The 24,348-nt window shown below is 40.9% G+C and overlaps 1 protein-coding gene across 4 annotated transcripts in view; it reads left to right on the forward strand.

Annotated features, from left to right (window-relative positions):
• EndoB (SH3 domain containing GRB2 like, endophilin-B) overlaps nt 1–24,348 on the forward strand; it is a 127,052-nt gene that overhangs the window by 56,084 nt on the left and 46,620 nt on the right. For all 4 annotated transcript variants that reach the window (XM_071689919.1, XM_071689918.1, XM_071689921.1 and 1 more), the window contains 2 exons: nt 2,270–2,349; nt 8,468–8,578. In XM_071689919.1, coding sequence (XP_071546020.1) covers nt 2,270–2,349; nt 8,468–8,578 — 191 coding nt within the window. The remainder of the gene's footprint in view (nt 1–2,269; nt 2,350–8,467; nt 8,579–24,348) is intronic.

The raw sequence follows: 24,348 nt of genomic DNA on the forward strand, positions 1-24,348 counted from the left end.
TTCCACCTCCAATTTGGTCTCCCTCTTCTCCTCGTTCCCTCCACCTCCGACACATATATCCTCTTGGTCAATCTTTCCTCACTCATTCTCTCCATGTGCCCAAACCATTTTAAAACACCCTCTTCTGCTCTCTCAACCACGCTCTTTTTATTTCCACACATCTCTCTTACCCTTACGTTACTTACTCGATCAAACCACCTCACACCACACATTGTCCTCAAACATCTCATTTCCAGCACATCCATCCTCCTGCGCACAACTCTATCCATAGCCCACGCCTCGCAACCATACAACATTGTTGGAACTACTATTCCTTCAAACATACCCATTTTTGCTTTCCGGGATAATGTTCTCGACTTCCACACATTTTTCAAGGCTAATATTACATTATTTATTTTTTTTTATCTATGCAGCCTCGACTACTTTTTTAATCCTCATATCCAAGCCTTTGTGGATTATCCTGGCTTCTTACAATCTTAGTATGTGTCCCCATTAATTTTTGTGTGGGACGAGTGAGTTGGTGGTTTGATGTAGAGGTACACCTGATTTATGAAGATAAGCTTTTTGAACATAGAGTGGATTTATGTGTGCATCAAGCCTCAAATGTACTTGTCCTCTTTGTATGAACATAGACTGTATGAACATAGAGCAAATGTACATCTGCATTGAACTTCCAACACACTTATCTCATGCACTGCTGAATGTGAACCTTTGCTGAAGCTAGGATGATCCACAAAGGCTTGGATAAGGGGATGGGAAAAATTTTTGAGGCTGCATATATAACAACAAATACCATAATGAAACATCAGGAAAGATACCTCTGCTTGTCAAAAGTGGCTAGGAAACTAGTAGTGACATCGTTGAAGGAGGTCGAGCCAGCAGTTGACGCTAGTCAATCAGAAAGGGACACTTATAGACACCCGGCAAGATGGAATTTTTGTCTCCATTTAAATGATGTATTCTTCTATCATGTTGTTAGGTTGTGTAAATAAGGCTTTATGCGAAAATGTACCAGTGTAAAACTCCAGTTCCATCCTGTGTTTTTTACCACCCTAATCCATTCATTTGTTAATATGGATTTACATATTTGTGGTATCTTGAATGGGTGTATTCTTTAGTCAGATTCACAGTAGAGTCTCTTTTATGATCTACAACAGATTTGGGCTTCGCACTATACTTTACAGAGTACTGTATTATCTCCCATCTCCCTGTAATTCTCTTAATGCATGAAAGGAATGAGAGTTGGTGATGCATGTGTACACAAAGGGAAAGGAAGAAATAGGAAAGCAGCAGATTAAGGTAGAGGAAGAGGAATCAGTATAGATCAGAGAATAGGACATTACAGTTTTTGAATTGCGATGTGGAGTTTGTGAATGTGTGTTGTAAGCAGTTGAATGAGAGTAGAGTTTGAGTTTAAGGAGAAAAGAGAGCTACTTTTGAGAGAGGACAACACATGTACTTTTGTAGCATTGGACTTAATGATGACTCATCTGTATGATATCTGTAAAGATGGAGCAAAAGGCATTGAAGCTCAGTATGATGATATGATAGGTCATCTTCCATGGTAAGCCAAAATGGTGTATGTTTGTTACAGGGGTATTATAAAGTTCAGAGTCAAGAAATCATTTGAGTTCCATTCCTAGAGTATGGGGCAAAGATTACAGTCATTAAAGATTCCTTTAGCAAACTTAACAATGTTTCCATCTGTCATATCTAGACATACCTTTACCAAACATAACACAATTTAAGAGGTCTCACTCATGGGGATATTTTCTGAAATCCTTGAGATTTTTTATGAAGTAGATATCTGAATGCTGTATCATATGTGCAGTGTGATTTCAGTGCTCCTTTATCATGGATGTTTAAAAGTATATAGATATTTTGTATGTGTCAGATTTGTAAAGATTATATCCATCACTTATTTCTCAATAGCTGAAATTTTTTCTTTGTATATCAATCTACCTTTATTTACTCATTTCGTGGAGCTTTATATGTATGTGAAGAGTATGGTCTTATTCACTGAGAAGATATGATTATGATTTTATTTTTTATGTGATAAATTTATGGAAATTGCTCATCTTATAACGTGTTTCTTACTGATATAACCATGAAGTTATGTAGAGCCTCTTATCTATCTATCCGAGCATTGATATTGAAGATAATGACCCACAATTAGATAGAGGTTTATTCATTATATATGTATATATATATATATATATATATGTATCGTCAGTTTACTTTTTTTATTTTGGAAATGTTTAATTTTCAGGCTGAAGCAGATTTAAGGAAGGCTCAGGCAGACTTTGATAGACAGGCAGAAATTACAAAGCTTCTGCTAGAAGGTGTACGGTAGGTGAAATAGCTAACAGTAAAGCTTTATATACTTCTTCTTGCTCCTCCTCCTCCTTTCCCTTTTTTATTTCATTTTTTACAAAACTTCATTTTTTCTTTACAAGACTCACACCATTTATCTTTGTACCTTATCAAAGTTTTATCTTCCCATATTGTCATATTGTGATTACGTAAATATTTTCTTGATTTACACTTCATTTTGCATTTCATGATGCTCCTTGCATCATCTTCACTTCGGGAAAATGGAGTATGGTGAAGCTGGGAGGTAATGATATCCCCTGCTGGTGGAAATAGGCTTTGGGGACTTTGTGCTTATATGGATAAATCTTTAACTTATGAAATTGATATGAGTTTCCCCAGTAGCTTTTGTTACGGGGTATCAACCAAATCACATGGTTGGACAATCAAAGGGTATTATTTGCAATTTTTTGCTTCATCAGAAACTACCCTCTGCTGAGGAAGTAAGTTTGATCATTAAAGCTTCCTTTTGCATTTTGTCTTCTTCTATCTGTAACTACCACATGCATTCATAAGTACCTGTATTTATGCACCACTGTTTTGTATTGACCTGTAACAATCCCCATTTAATTTTTTTTTCTCATTCTTATCCCACACACATTACCCATTGCTACCTTCCAATCCCTTAAATGCTTCCACATTTCTTTTATTCCATCTTATTCTTTTAAGAAGACAGTGAGTCTTGTGTTCTCCATTTCTTGCTATTTCTTTTCTGATACTTTATCCTCTTGCTTTTTATTTTAGATTATTTTTGAAAAAGTTGTATCCAGTTTAACCTGTTTTGTTAAGTACATTATCTCTTTTCCTTTAGTTACAAGCCTTTTCATTTTCTTTGTAACTTCTGTTCATGATAATGAAAAAGTGTTCTACAATTTTACCTGTCTTGTTAAGTGTAGTATCTTTTCTCCTTTAATTACCAGCCTTTTCATTTTCTTTTTTTAATACCTGTAAATAATCCAAAAGAGTTTTAAATCTGCTATATTCACAGTATTAAGTGGATTTATGAAAGAATTTTCTTATGAAACATATTACTCGAAAACCTTGTTTATCTAGACATCAGTTACCCAAAATGTATCGGTAATTTTTGTAGCATTGAGATTATCATGTACTTCATATGGATCCTCCAATATCTAAACTAAATATGGATATTGACAATAACTAAATAGTACCAACATCAACAAAATCTTTGTAATGTGGTTTCTTTGCATCATACTGTTTGCTTAACAGTGCATCACTCATATCAACTTGAATCAGTCATTAGACAGCCGATAAGGCACCAACATGCTGTTTTATTAGTTTTTTCAGTTGGATTAATTCTAATGATAAAGGAGCATCTCTCATATGTTGTAGTGAACAATTCTTTTATGTTTTAGATTTACTGTATATACTTATTTATGGCACTGCCATGTTGCTGAGATATACCAAAAATAGATATTTGTAAGAATCAGAAAAGAATGTGGGATTGGTGATGTCACTGAGAATACAAACTTGGTTGAGAAAGAATTATGATATTGAAAATACTTTGCAAAATATCAGGATCTTTATTGTAAAGAGCATGCCATCATTAAGAAGGGCAAAATGTTTTGGAACTGACGCGAATGAATTTAACCAGACATGACAAATTGACAAAGCTATACTTGAGAGATATAAACAACACAGAGCCACAGATGAAACTGTCTTGGGGAACAAGCCTAGGACAAGGCCAGTTGTTTTCCCCTTTTGTCATAGAAGGCAACTAAAGGGGAAACAGGAGTCAAGAGGGGAGTGCTCATCCTTATTGAAGGCTCAAATTGGGATGTCAATGTGTATAGTTCTAACCAAGACAAGAAGAGAGGAGAGATAGGTAGTATGTTTGAGGAAAGAAACCTAAATGTTCTGGATCTGGGTGAAACAAAGCTCAAGGGGAAGGGGAAGAATGGCTTAGAAACATCTTGAGAGTAAAGTCAAGGGTTGGTGAGAGGATAAGAGCAAAGGAAGGAGTAGCACTATTACTGAAGCAGTAGTTGTGGGAGTGTGTGATAGAGTGTAAGAAAATAAATTCTAGATTGATGTGGGTAAAACTGGAACTGCATGGCAAGAAATGAATGATTTTTGGTGCTTATGCTCCTGACCATGAGAAGAAAGATCATGAGAGGCAGGTGTTTTGGGAACAGTTGAGTGACTGTCAGCAGTTTTGGTGCATGGGACTGGATATTAGTGATGGTTGATTTAAATGTGAAAGTAAGTAATGCGGCTGTTTAAGGTGTAGTTGGTGCACTTGGGATATTCACTTTTGTGAATGGAAATGATGAAGAGCTTGTGGAATTGTCTGTTGAATAGAGTGGTAATTGGGACTTTTTTATTGTTATTATACTTGATTGTTGTCTCCTGCATCAGTAAGGAAGCACCAGGGAATGGATGAAGAAGGACCCATTCACTCATATACACACATATTTATATATATGCACATACACATGCATATACATGTGCAAATCAACATATACACATATACATACACAGACATATACATATATACACTTGTGCATATTCATACTTGCATGCCTTCATCCGTTCCTGGAGCTACACTGGCCACAGGAAATGGCATCGCCAACCCCTGTGCCAGCAAGGTTGTGCCAAGAAAACAGACATAAATGGCAACTTTCGTTCACAGTCTCTAGCTGTCATGTATAATACACTGAAACCACAGTTCCCTATTCACATCCAGGCCCCACAGACCTTTTCATGTTTTACCCTGGTTCAGTCCATTGACAGCATGTCAACCCTAGTATACCACATCATTCCAGTTCACTCTATTCCTTACAACCCTTTCACCCTCCTGATGTTCAGGCCCTGATCACTCAAAATCTTTTTCTCTCCATCCTTCCACCTCCAATTTAGTCTCTTGCTTCTCCATGTTCCCTCCACCTCTGACACATATATCTTCTTTGTCAACCTTTCCTCACTCATTCTCTCCATGTGTCCGGACCATTTCAACACACCCTCTTCTGCTCTCATGACCACTCCTTTTTATTACTGCACATCTCTCTTACCCTTTCATGACTTACTTGATCAAACCACCTCACACTGCCAGTTGTCCTCAAACATTTCATTTCCAACACATCCACCCTCCTCTGCAAAACTCTATCTATACCCCATGCCTTGCAACCATATAGTATTGTTAGAACTACTATTCCCTCAGACATACCCATTTTTGCTCTCAGAGATAACATTCTCTCTTTCCACACATTCTTTATCACTCCCAGAACCTTCACCTCCTCCTCCACCCTAAGACTCACTACCACTTACATGGTTCCATTTTCTGCCAGGTTCACATCGCAACTAATTTGTTCATCAACCCTGCTGAACCTAATAACCTTGCTCTTATTCACATTTACTCTCAACTTTCTCCTTTCACACACTTTTCCAAACTCAGTCACCAACTTCTGCAGTTTCTCACTCGAATCAGCCACCAGTGCTGTATCATCGGTGAACAACAACTGACTCATTTCCCAGGCCTTCTCATCCCCAGCAGACTGCATACCTGCATCTCCCTATACATAAACAAATTAAACAACCATGGGACATCACACACCCCTGCTGCAGACTGACCTTCAGTGGGATCAGTTCATTCTCCTCTCTTCCTACTTGTACACACACCTTACACCCTTGATAAAAACTTCTCAGTACTTCTAGAATCTCATCCCTCACTCTGTATGCTCTTAAGACCTTCCACAAAGCATCTATCCACCCTGTCATATACCTTCTCAGATCCATATATTTATTTATTTATTATATTTATGTACATGTGTATATATGTATATGTCTGTGTGTGTATGTATATATGTGTACATTGAGATGTATAGGTATGTATATTTGCGTGTGTGGATGTGTATGTATATACATGTGTATGTCGATGGGTTGGGCCGTTCTTTCGTCTGTTTCCTTGTGCTACCTCGCTAACGCGGGAGACAGCGACAAAGCAAAATATAAAAAAATAATTTATTTTGCTTTGTCGCTGTCTCCCGTGTTAGCGAGGTAGTGCAAGGAAATAGACGAAAGAATGGCCCAACCCACCCACATACACATGTATGTATATACATACACGTCCACACACGCAAATATACATACCTATACATCTCAATGTATACATATATATACACACACACAGACATATACATATATACACATGTACATAATTCAAACTGTCTGCCTCTATTTATTCCCATCGCCACCTCGCTACACATGGAATAACAACCCCCTCCCCCCTCATGTGTGCAAGGTAGCGCTAGGAAAAGACAACAAAGGCCCAATTCGTTCACATTCAGTCCCTAGCTGTCATGTAATAATGCACCGAAACCACAGCTCCCTTTCCACATCCAGGCCCCACAGAACTTTCCATGGTTTACCCCAGATGCTTCACATGCCCTGGTTCAATCCATTGACAGCACGTCGACCCCGTTATACCACATCATTCCAATTCACTCTATTCCTTGCACGCCTTTCACCCTATTGCATGTTTAGGCCACGATCACTCAAAATCTTTTTCACTCCGTCTTTCCACCTCCAATTTGGTGTCCCACTTCTCCTTGTTCCCTCCACCTCCGACACATATATCCTCTTGGTCAATCTTTCCTCACTCATTCTCTCCATGTGACCAAATCATTTCAAAACACCCTCTTCTGCTCTCTCAACCACACTCTTTTTATTACCACACATCTCTCTTACCCTATTATTACTTACTCGATCAAACCACCTCACACCACTTATTGTCCTCAAACATCTCATTTCCAGCACATTCACCCTCCTCCGCACAACTCTATCTATAGCCCCCGCCTCGCAGCCATACAACATTGTTGGAACCACTATTCCTTCAAACATACCCATTTTTGCTTTGCGAGATAATGTTCTCGACTTCCAAACATTCTTCAAGGCTCCCAGAATTTTTGCCCCCTCCCCCACCCTATGATTCACTTCCGCTTCCATGGTTCCATCCACTGCCAGATCCACTCCCAGATATCTAAAACACTTCACTTCCTCCAGTTTTTCTCCATTCAAACTGACCTTCCAATTGACTTGACCCTCAACCCTGCTGTACCTAATAACCTTGCTCTTATTCACATTTACTCTTAACTTTCTTCTTTCACACACTTTACCAGACTCAGTCACCAGCTTCTGCAGTTTCTCACATGAATCAGCCAACAGCACTGTATCATCAGCGAACAACAACTGACTCACTTCCCAAGCTCTCTCATCCACAACAGACTTCATTTTTGCCCCTCTTTCCAAAACTCTTGCATTCACCTCCCTAACAACCCCATCCATAAACAAATTAAACAACCATGGAGACATCACACACCCCAGCCGCAAACCTACATTCACTGAGAACCAATCACTTTCCTCTCTTCCTACACGTACACATGCCTTACATCCTTGATAAAAACTTTTCTCTGCTTCTAACAACTTGCCTCCCACACCATAAATTCTTAATACCTCCCACAGAGCATCTCTATCAACTCTATCATAAGCCTTCTCCAGATCCATAAATGCTACATACAAATCCATTTGCTTTTCTAAGTATTTCTCATACATTCTTCAAAGCAAACACCTGATCCACACATCCTCTACCACTTCTGAAACCACACTGCTCTTCCCCAATCTGATGCTCTGTATATGCCTTCACCCTCTCAATCAATACCCTCTTATATAATTTCCCAGGAATACTCAACAAACTTATACCTCTGTAATTTGAGCACTCACCTTTGTCCCCTTTGCCTTTGTACAATGGCACTATGTAAGCATTCCGCCAATCCTCAGGCACCTCACCATGAATCATACATACATTGAATAACCTTACCAACCAGTCAACAATACAGTCACCCCCTTTTTTAATAAATTCCACTGCAATACCATCCAAACCTACTGCCTTGCCAGCTTTCATCTTCCGCAAAGCTTTCACTACCTCTTCTCTGTTTACCAAATCATCCTCCCTAATATATATATTAGAAAAGGTCACAGTGGTGCATGTGATCTAGTATTTACATTATATTCTATAATTTACATTTTTTAGAGCAGTAACCTCTGTTTTTATTCATATATCATATATTTTTCTTTTTTACAGATCTTCTCAAGCTGCCCATTTACGTCACTTGAATGAACTTATTGAAGCTCAGGCTAAATACTATGAACACTCTCATAAAGTTATGATGGAACTTCAAACAGAAATGGCAAGGTAAGTAGCTAAACCCAGTGGGACAAAACTTTTATCTTTTGTTGTAACATTAGTCTTTTAGATACTTTCTTGATTATCATACATTTTGGTGACCTTGCTTGTATTTACCAGTAATTTGTAAACCTTTATTTGCTCCTCTGTACCCATATACGAGCATTAAATACCCTCATTGCTTAAACCTTACATAAAGCTTTGATGCATTGCAGAGATGAGTGTACTTCCTTTTCATGAGTGAGCATGAGAGATATGTTCCTTTTAAGTATATCAAAACTGATATGTTTAAACTGTACTAAAAGGCAAGACCCTAAAAGATGTACTTCTAAAGTCATACCTGTCTTCGATGGTTCAGAGTCATTGGAGAGGGGCAGACACTTAGATAGTAAGGGCATTTCTAAATGAGGCAAAATGTATATAACATTTATCAGAGTCCAAGCTCTGGGCTTTGAAATAGAAGTCATGATTTATTTTTACCATAACCAGTACTTAAGTTTACAGTATGTGTATGTTATTAGAGATGTGTAACTGTTCCTTCGGCACATGTATACTTTCTTTTTGTTATTGTCCTTCTCTCGCTCCATAAACATGTTTGTGAGAGGGAGAGAGGAAAAAATTGAGCTTGAGCATGAATCCAAAAAGTAAACTTTAGATGATAAGCCTGTTTGGTGTGGCAAAGCTGCCTCACCCATAAGTGCTCAGAGTAGTCCACTAGCAGATCACTTATATGCATCAAGCAGTTTATAGCTCCACAAAAAATGTATTTTAGTTTCGTCTTATTTGGGAGAGTAGATAGATATTTTGTACATGCTTTAGCTTGTCAGACCCTTCAGGCCCTAACAAACTGTATATATTATGAGGAACCAAAATATACCCAGTTAAAGGAAACTACAGTAAACACAGTGAGCCCATGTCCTGCGCTGCATAGATGGTGCCCACTGCTTAATTACTTCCTACCAATCCAACTTGCTTTGCTTGCCAGGTTTTATTCATTTACTTTCCTCCCTGATTTGGTTTAATATTTTTACTTCCTTATTAATGGGAAGGAGGTAAACCATGCCTCATAGCTTTCAGATTTGGCTCTAGTGTGTGTCTCAGTCCACTGTGGAACAATCATGTGACCTAACTGCATATGTAGATGAGCTGCATTTCAAAAATTGATTCATAGCAAGATGACTTCCATTTCTGTGATGGATTGTTTTTTAGAATTGGTAGTTTTCATTTATAATACGATGGATGCTTAGTTAGAGAAGTGAGTGTACTAAATTGTGTTATAGATATGGGATGAGAAAGACGGGAAGAGGTGAAAGAATTTTAAGTATTTGGGTAAGTTTAATTAATGGAAGCAGAGATAAGGGAGAGAGCAGTACAGGGAAGGAGAGTCATAGGGTCTCTTTAACATAATTATAAAGGGTATATCTGTAAGAATGGAAGTGAAGAAAAGCCTAAGGGACAGCATGATCCTCTCAACCTTGACCAATACAGCTGAAATATGGATGTGGAGTGAGTCACAGAGTTCAAGAATCCAGGCTTTGGAAATAAGCTTTTCGTGAGGAACATGTGGTATGACTAGATGGAATGAAGAAAGAAATGAGGCAGTGTATGAGAGGTTTGATATGGCAGAGAATGCAAAGGGAATGAATTTTGGAGTGGTAGAGTCCAAATTGACTTCGTGCCTAATTAGAAGTGATGAGGATGTTTGTTTTGTCAAAACATAATACACTGTCTGTCTTTCTTCTTCTGCTTCCTGGTGCTGTCTCGCTGTTGTGGGAAGTGGCGTTCAAGTATGAGAAACTATAGGAAATGGTGATTGAGTTTGGAAAAGTGTGTGAAGGGAGAAAGTTATATGTGAATAAGAGCAAGGTTATTAGATTCAGCAGGTTTAAGGGACAAGTTAATTGGGATGTAAGTTTGAATGGAGAAAAATTAGCGAAAGTGAAGCATCTTGGATATCTGGGGGTGACTTAGCAGTGACTAGAACCATGGAAGTGGAAGTGTGTCGCAGGGTGGAGGAGGGAGTGATGGTTCTAGAAGTGTTGAAGGATGTGTGGAAAGAGAGCACATTATCGTGGAGAGCAAAAATGGGTATGTTTGAAGGAATTGTAGTTTCATCGCTATTATATGGTTGCGAGGCATGGGCTATAGATAGGGTTTTACGGAGGAGGGTGGATGTGTTTGAAATGAAATGGTGTGAGGTGGTTTGATCAAGTAAGTAATGAAAGGGTATGAGAGATGTGTGGAAATAAAAAGAGCATGGTTGAGAGAATAGAAGAGGGTGTTAAACTGGTTTGGAAACATGGAGAGAATGAATGAGGAAAGGAATAGAGTGAATTGGAACGATGTGGCACACTGGGGGGTTGACATGCTGTCAGTTGACTTAATCAGGGCATGTGAAACATCTGGTGTAAACCATAGAAAGGTCTGTAGAGCCTGGATGTGGATACTCGCCAATTCCTGCATTAGCAAGGTAGTGTTAAGTACAGAGGACTGAGCCTTTGAGGGAGTATCCTCACTTGGCCCCTTCTCTGTTCCTTCTTTTGGATAATTGAAAATGAGAGGGGAGGATTTCCAGCCCCCCCGCTCCCTCTCTTTTTAGTCGCCTTCTATGACATACAGGGAATACATGGGAAGTATTCTTTCTCTCTTATCCCCTGTGATGATATATTTTTTTTTTTTTTTTTTTTTTGCTTTGTCACTGTCTCCCGCGTTTGCGAGGTAGCGCAAGGAAACAGACGAAAGAAATGGCCCAACCCACCCCCATACACATGCCTTGATTCAATCCACTGACAGCACGTCAACCCCGGTATACCACATCGCTCCAATTCACTCTATTCTTTGCCCTCCTTTCACCCTCCTGCATGTTCAGGCCCCGATCACACAAAATCTTTTTCACTCCATCTTTCCACCTCCAATTTGGTCTCCCTCTTCTCCTTGCTCCCTCCACCTCCGACACATATATCCTCTTGGTCAATCTTTCCTCACTCATTCTCTCCATGTGACCAAACCATTTCAAAACACCCTCTTCTGCTCTCTCAACCACGCTCTTTTTATTTCCACACATCTCTCTTACCCTTACGTTACTTACTCGATCAAGCCACCTCACACCACACATTGTCCTCAAACATCTCATTTCCAGCACATCCATCCTCCTGCGCACAACTCTATCCATAGTCCACGCCTCGCAACCATACAACATTGTTGGAACCACCATTCCTTCAAACATACCCATTTTTGCTTTCCGAGATAATGTTCTCGACTTCCACACATTCTTCAAGGCTCCCAGAATTTTCGCCCCCTCCCCCACCCTATGATCCACTTCCGCTTCCATGGTTCCATCCGCTGCCAGATCCACTCCCAGATATCTAAAACACTTCACTTCCTCCAGTTTTTCTCCATTCAAACTCACCTCCCAATTGAATTGATCCTCAACCCTACTGTACCTAATAACCTTGCTCTTATTCACATTTACTCTTAACTTTCTTCTTTCACACACTTTACCAAACTCAGTCACCAGCTTCTGCAGTTTCTCACATGAATCAGCCACCAGCGCTGTATCATCAGCGAACAACAACTGACTCACTTCCCAAGCTCTCTCATCCCCAACTGACTTCATACTTGCCCCTCTTTCCAAAACTCTTGCATTCACCTCCCTAACAACCCCATCCATAAACAAATTAAACAACCATGGAGACATCACACACCCCTGCCGCAAACCTACATTCACTGAGAACCAATCACTTTCCTCTCTTCCTACACGTACACATGCCTTACACCCAATTGAATTGATCCTCAACCCTACTGTACCTAATAACCTTGCTCTTATTCACATTTACTCTTAACTTTCTTCTTTCACACACTTTACCAAACTCAGTCACCAGCTTCTGCAGTTTCTCACATGAATCAGCCACCAGCGCTGTATCATCAGCGAACAACAACTGACTCACTTCCCAAGCTCTCTCATCCCCAACAGACTTCATACTTGCCCCTCTTTCCAAAACTCTTGCATTCACCTCCCTAACAACCCCATCCATAAACAAATTAAACAACCATGGAGACATCACACACCCCTGCCGCAAACCTACATTCACTGAGAACCAATCACTTTCCTCTCTTCCTACAGGTACACATGCCTTACATCCTCGATAAAAACTTTTCACTGCTTCTAACAACTTGCCTCCCACACCATATATGTATAAATATTTATTTGTTTAGGAGCAGGGGGGCTGGAAATCCTCCCCTCTCGTTTTTAGTTTTCCTAATGAAGGAACAGAGGAGGGGCCCAAGTGAGGATATTCCTTCAGAGGGTCAGTCCTCTGTTCTTAACGCTACCTCGCTGATGTGGGAAATGGCAAATAGTATGAAAAAAAATTATATAGATTTATTTATTTATTATACTTTATCGCTGTCTCCCGCGTTAGGGAGGTAGTGCAAGGAAACAGACGAAAGAATGGCCCAACCCACCCACATACACATGTATATACATACACGTCTACACGTGCACATATACATACCAATACATCTCAACGTATACATATATATATACATACACACACAGACATATACATATATACACATGTACCTAATTCATACTGTCTGCCCTTATACATTCCCGTCGCCACCCTGCCACACCTGAAGTAACAACCCCCTCCCCCAGTATGTGCGTGAGGTAGCGCTAGGAAAAGACAACAAAGGCCTTATTCGTTCACACTCAATCTCTAGCTGTCATGTGTAATGCACCGAAACCACAGCTCCCTTTCCACATCCGGGCCTCACAGAACTTTCCATGGTTTACCCCAGATGCTTCACATGCCCTGGTTCAATCCATTGACAGCATGTCAACCCCGGTATACCACATCATTCCAATTCACTCAATTCCTTGCATGCCTTTCACCCTCCTGCATGCTCAGGCCCCAATCACTCAAAATCTTTTTCACTGCATCTTTCCACATCCAATTTGGTACCAAGTCCCACTTCTCTTCGTTCCCTCCACCTCCGACACGTATATCCTCTTTGTCAATCTTTCCTCACTCATTCTCTCCATGTGATTAAACCATTTCAAAACACCCTCTTCTGCTCTCTCAACCACACTCTTATTATTACCACACATCACTCTTACCCTATTATCACTTACTCGATCAAACCACCTCACACCACATACTGTCCTCAGACATCTCATTTCCAGCACATCCACTCTCCTCCGCACAACTCCATCTATAGCCCACGCCTCGCAACCATATAACATTTTTGGAACCACTATTCCTTCAAACATACCCATTTTTGCTTTGCGAGATAATGTTCTCGACTTCCACACATTTTTCAACGCTCCCAGAACTTTCGCCCCCTCTCCCACCCTATGATTCATTTCTGCTTCATGGTTCCATTCGTTGCCAAATCCACTCCCAGATGTCTAAAACACTTCACTTCCTCCAGTTTCTCTCCATTTAAACTTGCCTCCCAATTGACTTGTCCCTCAACCCAACTGTACCTAATAACCTTGCTCTTATTTACATTTACTCTCAGCTTTCTTCTTTCACACACTTTACCAAACTCAGTCACCAGCTTCTGCTGTTTCTCACCCGAATCAGCCACCAGCGCTGTATCATCAGCGAACAACAACTGACTCACTTCCCAAGCTCTCTCATCCACAACAGACTGGATGCTTGCCCCTCTTTCCATTCACCTTCCTAACAACCCCATCCATAAACAAATTAAACAACCATGGAGACATCACACACTCCTGACGCAAACCAACATTCACTGAGAACCAATCACTTTCCTCTCTTCCTACATGTACACATGCCTTACATCCTCGATAAAACCATTTCACTGCTTCTAACAACTTGCCTCCCACACCATATATTCTTAATACCTTCCACAGAGTATCTCTATCAACTCTATCATATGCCATCTCCAGATCCATAAATGCTACATACAAATCCATTTGCTTTTCTAAGTATTTCTCACATACATTCTTCAAAGCAAACACCTGATCCACACATCCTCAACCACTTCTGAAACCACACTGCTCTTCCCCAATCTGATGCTCTATACATGCCTTCACCCTCTCAATCAATACCCTCCCATATAATTTCCCAGGAATACTCATCAAACTTATACCTCTGTAATTTGAGCACTCACTTTTATCCCCTTTGCCTTTGTACAATGGCACTATGCAAGCATTCTGCCAATCCTCAGGCACCTCACCATGAGTCATACATACATTAGATAACCTTACCAACCAGTCAACAATACAGTCACCCCCTTTTTTAATAAATTCCACTGCAATACCAGCTTTCATCTTCCTCAAACCTTTTACTGCCTCTTCTCTGTTTACCAAATCATTTTCCCTAACCCTCTCACTTTGCAAACCACCTCGCCCAAAATACCCAATATCTGCCACTCTGTCATCAAACACATTCAACAAACCTTCAAAATACTCCCTCCATCTCCTTCTCACATCACCACTGCTTGTTATCACCTCCCCATTAGCTCCCTTCACTGAAGTTCCCATTTGTTCCCTTGTCTTATGCATTTTATTTACCTTTTTCCCAAACATCTTTTTATTCTCCCTAAAATTTAATGATACTCTCACCCCAACTCTCATTTGCCCTCTTTTTCACCTCTTGCACCTTTCTCTTGACCTCTTGCTTCTTTCTTTTATACATCTTCCACTCATTTGCATTATTTCCCTGCAAAAACTGTCCAAATGCCTCTCTCTTCTCTTTCACTAATAATCTTACTTCTTCATCCCACCACTCACTACCCTTATTAATCAACCCACCTCCCATGCTTCTCATGCCACAAGCATCTTTTGTGCAAGCCATCACTGCTTCCCTAAATACATCCCATTCCTCCCCCACTCCCCTTATGTCCTTTGTTCTCACCTTTTTCCATTCTGTACTCAGTCCCTCCTGGTACTTCCTCACACAAGTCTCCTTCCCAAGCTCACTTACTCTCACCACTCTCTTCACCCCAACATTCTCTCTTCTTCTCTGAAAACCTCTACAAGTCTTCACCTTCGCCTCCACAAGATAATGATCAGACATCCCTCCAGTTGCACCTCTCAGCTCATTAATATCCGAAAGTCTCTCTTTCGCCTGCCTATCAATTAACACATAATCCAATAACACCCTCTGGCCATCTCTCCTATTTACATACGTATACTTATGTATATCTCTTTTTAAACCAGGTATTCCCTATCACCAGTCCTTTTTCAGCACATAAATCTAAAAGCTCTTCACCATTTCCATTTACAACACTGAACACTCCATGTACACCAATTATTCCCTCAACTGCCACATTACTCACCTTTGTATTCAAAGCACTCATCACTATAACCTGGTCTCGTGCATCAAAACTACTAACACACTCACTCAGCTGCTCTCAAAACACTTGCCTCATGATCTTTCTTCTCATGCCCAGGTGCATATGCACCAGTAATCAACCATCTCTCTCCATCCACTTTCAGTTTTACCCATATCAATCTAGAGTTTACTTTCTTACACTCTATCACATACTCCCACCACTCCTGTTTCAGGAGTAGTGCTACTCCTTCCGTTGCTCTTGTCCTCTCACTAACCCCTGACTTTACTCCCAAGACATTCCCAAACCACTCCTACCCTTTACCCTTGAGCTTCATTTCACTCAGAGCCAAAACATCCAGGTTCTTTTCCTCAAACATACTACCTATCTCTCCTTTTTTCTCATCTTGGTAATGTCCACACACATTTAGACACCCCAATCTGAGCCTTCGAGGAGGATGAGCACTCCCCGCGTGACTCCTTCTTCTGTTTCCCCTTTTAGAAAGCTAAAATACAAGGAGGGGAGGGTTTCCAGCCCCCTGTTCCCGTCACCTTTAGTCACCTTCTACAACACATGAGGAATGCGTGGAAAGTATTCTTTCTCTTCTATCCCCAGGGATATATATATATATATATATATATATATATATATATATATATATATACATAGTGCCATTGTACAAAGGCAAAGGGGATAAGAGTGAGTGCTCAAATTACAGAGGTATAAGTTTGTTGAGTATTCCTGGTAAATTATATGGGAGGGTATTGATTGAAAGGGTGAAGGCATGTACAGAGCATCAGATTGGGGAAGAGCAGTGTGGTTTCAGAAGTGGTAGAGGATGTGTGGATCAGGTGTTTGCTTTGAAGAATGTATGCAAGAAATACTTAGAAAAACAAATGGATTTGTATGTAGCATTTATGGATCTGGAGAAGGCATATGATAGAGTTGATAGAGATGCTCTGTGGAAGGTTTTAAGAATATATGGTGTGGGAGGAAAGTTGTTAGAAGCAGTGAAAAGTTTTTATCGAGGATGTAAGGCATGTGTACGTGTGGGAAGAGAGGAAAGTGATTGGTTCTCAGTGGATGTAGGTTTGCGGCAGGGGTGTGTGATGTCTCCATGGTTGTTTAATTTGTTTATGGATGGGGTTGTTAGGGAGGTAAATGCAAGAGTTTTGGAAAGAGGGGCAAGTATGAAGTCTGTTGGGGATGAGAGAGCTTGGGAAGTGAGTCAGTTGTTGTTCGCTGATGACACAGCGCTGGTGGCTGATTCATGTGAGAAACTGCAGAAGCTGGTGACTGAGTTTGGTAAAGTGTGTGAAAGAAGAAAGTTAAGAGTAAATGTGAATAAGAGCAAGGTTATTAGGTACAGTAGGGTTGAGGGTCAAGTCAATTGGAAGGTAAGTTTGAATGGAGAAAAGCTGGAGGAGGTGAAGTGTTTTAGATATCTGGGAGTGGATCTGGCAGCGGATGGAACCATGGAAGCAGAAGTGAATCATAGGGTGGGAGAGGGGGCGAAAATTCTGGGAGCCTTGAAGAATGTGTGGAAGTCGAGAACATTATCTCGGAAAGCAAAAATGGGTATGTTTGAAGGAATAGTGGTTCCAACAATGTTGTATGGTTGCGAGGCGTCGGCTATGGATAGAGTTGTGCGCAGGAGGGTGGATGTGCTGGAAATGAGATGTTTGAGGACAGTATGTGGTGTGAGGTGGTTTGATCGAGTAAGTAATGTAAGGGTGAGAGAGATGTGTGGAAATATAAAGTGTGGTTGAGAGAGCAGAAGAGGGTGTTTTGAAATGGTTTGGTCACATGGAGAGAATGAGTGGGGAAAGATTGACCAAGAGGATATATGTGTCAGAGGTGGAGGGAACGAGGAGAAGTGGGAGACCAAATTGGAGGTGGAAAGATGGAGTGAAAAAGATTTTGAGTGATCAGGGCCTGAACATGCAGGAGGGTGAAAGGCGTGCAAGGAATAGAGTGAATTGGAACAATGTGGTATACCGGGGTCGACGTGCTGTTAGTGGATTGAACCAGGGCATGTGAAGCGTCTGGGGTAAACCATGCAAAGTGTGTGGGGCCTGGATGTGGAAAGGGAGCTGTGGTTTCGGTGCATTATTACGTGACAGCTAGAGACTGAGTGTGAACGAATGGGGCCTTTGGTGTTTTTCCTAGCACTACCTCGCACACATTTGGGGGGAGGGGGTTGTTATTCCATGTGTGGCGAGGTGGCGATGGGAACAAATAAAGGCAGACAGTATGAATTATGTACATGTGTATATATGTATATGTCTGTGTGTGTGTATATATGTGTACATTGAGATGTATTGGTATGTATATTGTGCGTGTGTGGACATGTATGTATATGCATGTGTACGTGGGCGGGTTGGGCCATTCTTTCGTCTGTTTCCTTGCGCTATCTCGCTAATGCGGGAGACAGCGACAAAGCAAAATAATAAATAGTAATGATAAATATATATATATATATATATATATATATATATATATATATATATATATATATATATATATATATATATATATATATATATATTTTTATTTTTTTTATTATTCCTTTTCGCTGTCTCCCACATTAGCGAGGTAGTGCAAGGAAACAGACGAAAGAATGGCCCAACCCACCCACATACACATGTATATACATACACATCCACACACGCACATATACATACCTAGACATCTCAACGTATACATATATATACACACACAAAGACATATACATATATACACATGTACATAATTCATACTGTCTGCCCCTATTCATTCCCGTCGCCACCCCAACACACATGATATAACAACCCCCTCCCCCGAATATGCGAGAGGTAGCACTAGGAAAAGACAACAAAGGCCACATTCATTCACACTCTGTCTCTAGCTGTCATGTATAATGCACAGAAACCACAGCTCCCTTTCCACATCCAGGCCCCACAGAACTTTCTGTGGTTTACCCCAGACGCTTCACACGCCCTGGCTCAATCCACTGACAGCATGTCGACCCCGGTATACCACATTGTTCCAATTCACTCTATTCCTTGCACGCCTTTCACCCTCCTGCATGCTCAGGCCCCGATCGCTCAGAATCTTTTTCACTATCTTTCCACCTCCAATTAGGTCTCCCACTTCTCATTCCCTCCACCTCTGACACATATATCCTCTTTGTCAATCTTACCTCATTCATTCTCTCCAAAACAGACTGGATGCTTGCCCCTCTTTCCTTTCACCTTCTAACAACCCACATCCATAAACAAATTAAACAACCATGGAGACATCACAACATCCTGAACAAACCCCCATTCACTGAAAAAATCCAATCACTTTCCTCTCTTCCTACATGTACACATGCCTTACATCCTCGATAAAAACCATTTCACATGCTTCAAACAACTTGCCTCCCACAAAAACATATATTTAATACCTTCCACAGAGAAACTCTTTTCAACTCTATCATAGCCACCCTCCAGATCCATAAATGCTACATACAAATCCATTTGCTTTTCTAAGTATTTCTCACAACATTTCTTAAAAAGCAAACACCTGATCCACACATCTCAACCACTTCTGAAACCACACTGCTTTTCCCCAATCTGATGCTCTAAAACATGCCTTCACCCTCTCAATCAATACCCTCCCATATAATTTCCGGGAATACCATCAAACTTATACCCTTAATTTGAGCACTCACTTTTATCCCCTTTGGGCCTTTGTAAAATGGCACTATGCAAGCATTCTCCCAAATTTCCTCAGGACCTCACCATGATCATACTACATTAGATAACCTTACCAACCAGCCCAACAATACAGTCACCCCCTTTTTTAATAAATTCCACTGCAAAACCGCTTTCATCTTCCTCAAAACTTTTAACTCCTCTTCTCTTTTTTTACCAAATCATTTTCCCTAACCCTCTCACTTTGCAAACCACCCGCCCAAAAAAAACCCATATCTGCCACTCTGTCATCAAACAAAATTCAAACAAACCTTCAAAATACTCCCTCCATCTCCTTCTCACATCACCACTGCTTGTTACCCACCCCCCCTTACTCCCTTCACTAAAGTTCTCCATGTTCCCTTGTCTTATCCCTTTTTAAATTTACCTTTTCCAAACACCCTTTTTATTCTCCCCAAAATTTTAAAATGATACCTCACCCAACTCTCTTTGGGCCCTCCTTTTTCACCTCTTGCACCTTTCTCTTGACCTTTTTCTTCTTTCTTTTATACATCTTCCACTCTTTTGGGGCTTTATTTCCCTGAAAAAAACTGTCCAAATGCCTCTCCTTCTCTTTCACTAATAATTTTAACTTCTTCATCCCACCACTCCACTACCCCTTATTAATAAACCCACCCCCCATCCCTTCCCATGCCACAAGCATTTTGGGGGGGGGGGGGGGGCAAGCCTCACTGCTTTCCCTAAATACATCCCTTTCCTCCCCCACTTCCCCTTATGTCCTTTGTTCTCACCTTTTTCCATTCTGTACTCGTCCCTCCTGGTACTTCCTCACACAAGTCTCCTTCCCAAGCTCACTTACTCTACCACTCTCTTCACCCCAACATTCTCTCTTCTTCTCTGAAAACCTCAACAAGTCTTCACCTTCGCCTCCACAAGATAATGATCAGACATCCTCCAGTTGCACCTCTCAGCTCATTAATATCCGAAAGTCTCTCTTCGCCGCCTATCAATTAACACATAAATCCAATAACACCCTCTGGCCATCTCTCCTATTTAAAATACGTATACTTATGTATATCTCTTTTAAACCCAGGTATTCCCTATCACCAGTCCTTTTTCAGCACATAAATCTAAAAGCTCTTCACCATTTCCATTTACAACACTGAACACTCCATGTACACCAATTATTCCCTCAACTGCCACATTACTCACCTTTGTATTCAAAGCACTCATCACTATAACCTGGTCTCGTGCATCAAAACTACTAACACACTCACTCAGCTGCTCTCAAAACACTTGCCTCATGATCTTTCTTCTCATGCCCAGGTGCATATGCACCAGTAATCAACCATCTCTCTCCATCCACTTTCAGTTTTACCCATATCAATCTAGAGTTTACTTTCTTACACTCTATCACATACTCCCACCACTCCTGTTTCAGGAGTAGTGCTACTCCTTCCGTTGCTCTTGTCCTCTCACTAACCCCTGACTTTACTCCCAAGACATTCCCAAACCACTCCTACCCTTTACCCTTGAGCTTCATTTCACTCAGAGCCAAAACATCCAGGTTCTTTTCCTCAAACATACTACCTATCTCTCCTTTTTTCTCATCTTGGTAATGTCCACACACATTTAGACACCCCAATCTGAGCCTTCGAGGAGGATGAGCACTCCCCGCGTGACTCCTTCTTCTGTTTCCCCTTTTAGAAAGCTAAAATACAAGGAGGGGAGGGTTTCCAGCCCCCTGTTCCCGTCACCTTTAGTCACCTTCTACAACACATGAGGAATGCGTGGAAAGTATTCTTTCTCTTCTATCCCCAGGGATATATATATATATATATATATATATATATATATATATATATATATACATAGTGCCATTGTACAAAGGCAAAGGGGATAAGAGTGAGTGCTCAAATTACAGAGGTATAAGTTTGTTGAGTATTCCTGGTAAATTATATGGGAGGGTATTGATTGAAAGGGTGAAGGCATGTACAGAGCATCAGATTGGGGAAGAGCAGTGTGGTTTCAGAAGTGGTAGAGGATGTGTGGATCAGGTGTTTGCTTTGAAGAATGTATGCAAGAAATACTTAGAAAAACAAATGGATTTGTATGTAGCATTTATGGATCTGGAGAAGGCATATGATAGAGTTGATAGAGATGCTCTGTGGAAGGTTTTAAGAATATATGGTGTGGGAGGAAAGTTGTTAGAAGCAGTGAAAAGTTTTTATCGAGGATGTAAGGCATGTGTACGTGTGGGAAGAGAGGAAAGTGATTGGTTCTCAGTGGATGTAGGTTTGCGGCAGGGGTGTGTGATGTCTCCATGGTTGTTTAATTTGTTTATGGATGGGGTTGTTAGGGAGGTAAATGCAAGAGTTTTGGAAAGAGGGGCAAGTATGAAGTCTGTTGGGGATGAGAGAGCTTGGGAAGTGAGTCAGTTGTTGTTCGCTGATGACACAGCGCTGGTGGCTGATTCATGTGAGAAACTGCAGAAGCTGGTGACTGAGTTTGGTAAAGTGTGTGAAAGAAGAAAGTTAAGAGTAAATGTGAATAAGAGCAAGGTTATTAGGTACAGTAGGGTTGAGGGTCAAGTCAATTGGAAGGTAAGTTTGAATGGAGAAAAGCTGGAGGAGGTGAAGTGTTTTAGATATCTGGGAGTGGATCTGGCAGCGGATGGAACCATGGAAGCAGAAGTGAATCATAGGGTGGGAGAGGGGGCGAAAATTCTGGGAGCCTTGAAGAATGTGTGGAAGTCGAGAACATTATCTCGGAAAGCAAAAATGGGTATGTTTGAAGGAATAGTGGTTCCAACAATGTTGTATGGTTGCGAGGCGTCGGCTATGGATAGAGTTGTGCGCAGGAGGGTGGATGTGCTGGAAATGAGATGTTTGAGGACAGTATGTGGTGTGAGGTGGTTTGATCGAGTAAGTAATGTAAGGGTGAGAGAGATGTGTGGAAATATAAAGTGTGGTTGAGAGAGCAGAAGAGGGTGTTTTGAAATGGTTTGGTCACATGGAGAGAATGAGTGGGGAAAGATTGACCAAGAGGATATATGTGTCAGAGGTGGAGGGAACGAGGAGAAGTGGGAGACCAAATTGGAGGTGGAAAGATGGAGTGAAAAAGATTTTGAGTGATCAGGGCCTGAACATGCAGGAGGGTGAAAGGCGTGCAAGGAATAGAGTGAATTGGAACAATGTGGTATACCGGGGTCGACGTGCTGTTAGTGGATTGAACCAGGGCATGTGAAGCGTCTGGGGTAAACCATGCAAAGTGTGTGGGGCCTGGATGTGGAAAGGGAGCTGTGGTTTCGGTGCATTATTACGTGACAGCTAGAGACTGAGTGTGAACGAATGGGGCCTTTGGTGTTTTTCCTAGCACTACCTCGCACACATTTGGGGGAGGGGGTTGTTATTCCATGTGTGGCGAGGTGGCGATGGGAACAAATAAAGGCAGACAGTATGAATTATGTACATGTGTATATATGTATATGTCTGTGTGTGTGTATATATGTGTACATTGAGATGTATTGGTATGTATATTGTGCGTGTGTGGACATGTATGTATATGCATGTGTACGTGGGCGGGTTGGGCCATTCTTTCGTCTGTTTCCTTGCGCTATCTCGCTAATGCGGGAGACAGCGACAAAGCAAAATAATAAATAGTAATGATAAATATATATATATATATATATATATATATATATATATATATATATATATATATATATATATATATATATATATATATATATTTTTATTTTTTTTATTATTCCTTTTCGCTGTCTCCCACATTAGCGAGGTAGTGCAAGGAAACAGACGAAAGAATGGCCCAACCCACCCACATACACATGTATATACATACACATCCACACACGCACATATACATACCTAGACATCTCAACGTATACATATATATACACACACAAAGACATATACATATATACACATGTACATAATTCATACTGTCTGCCCCTATTCATTCCCGTCGCCACCCCAACACACATGATATAACAACCCCCTCCCCCGCATATGCGAGAGGTAGCACTAGGAAAAGACAACAAAGGCCACATTCATTCACACTCTGTCTCTAGCTGTCATGTATAATGCACAGAAACCACAGCTCCCTTTCCACATCCAGGCCCCACAGAACTTTCTGTGGTTTACCCCAGACGCTTCACACGCCCTGGCTCAATCCACTGACAGCATGTCGACCCCGGTATACCACATTGTTCCAATTCACTCTATTCCTTGCAAGCCTTTCACCCTCCTGCATGCTCAGGCCCCGATCGCTCAGAATCTTTTTCACTATCTTTCCACCTCCAATTAGGTCTCCCACTTCTCATTCCCTCCACCTCTGACACATATATCCTCTTTGTCAATCTTACCTCATTCATTCTCTCCATATGGTTTCTGTGCATTATATATGACAGCTAGAGACTGAGTGTGAACAAATGTGTCCTTCGTTGTCTTTTCCTAGCGCTACCTTGCACGCATGTGGGGGATGGGGTTGTCACTTGATGTGTGGCAGGGTTGCAACGGGAATGAATAAAGGCAGCAAGTATGAATTATGTACATGTGTATTTATGTATGTGTCTGTGTATGTATATATATATATACGTTGAAATGTATAGGTATGTATATGTGCGTGTGTGGATGTGTATGTATATACATGTGTATGTGGGTGGGTTGGGCCATCCTTTCTTTTGCTTCCTTGTGCTACCTCCCTAATGCGGGAGACAGCAACAAAGTATAATAAATAAAAGATAATATATATCTATACATACATGTACATAAACAT

The sequence above is a fragment of the Panulirus ornatus genome, chromosome 47, assembly GCF_036320965.1.
Source record: "Panulirus ornatus isolate Po-2019 chromosome 47, ASM3632096v1, whole genome shotgun sequence".
NCBI lineage: Eukaryota > Metazoa > Arthropoda > Malacostraca > Decapoda > Palinuridae > Panulirus > Panulirus ornatus.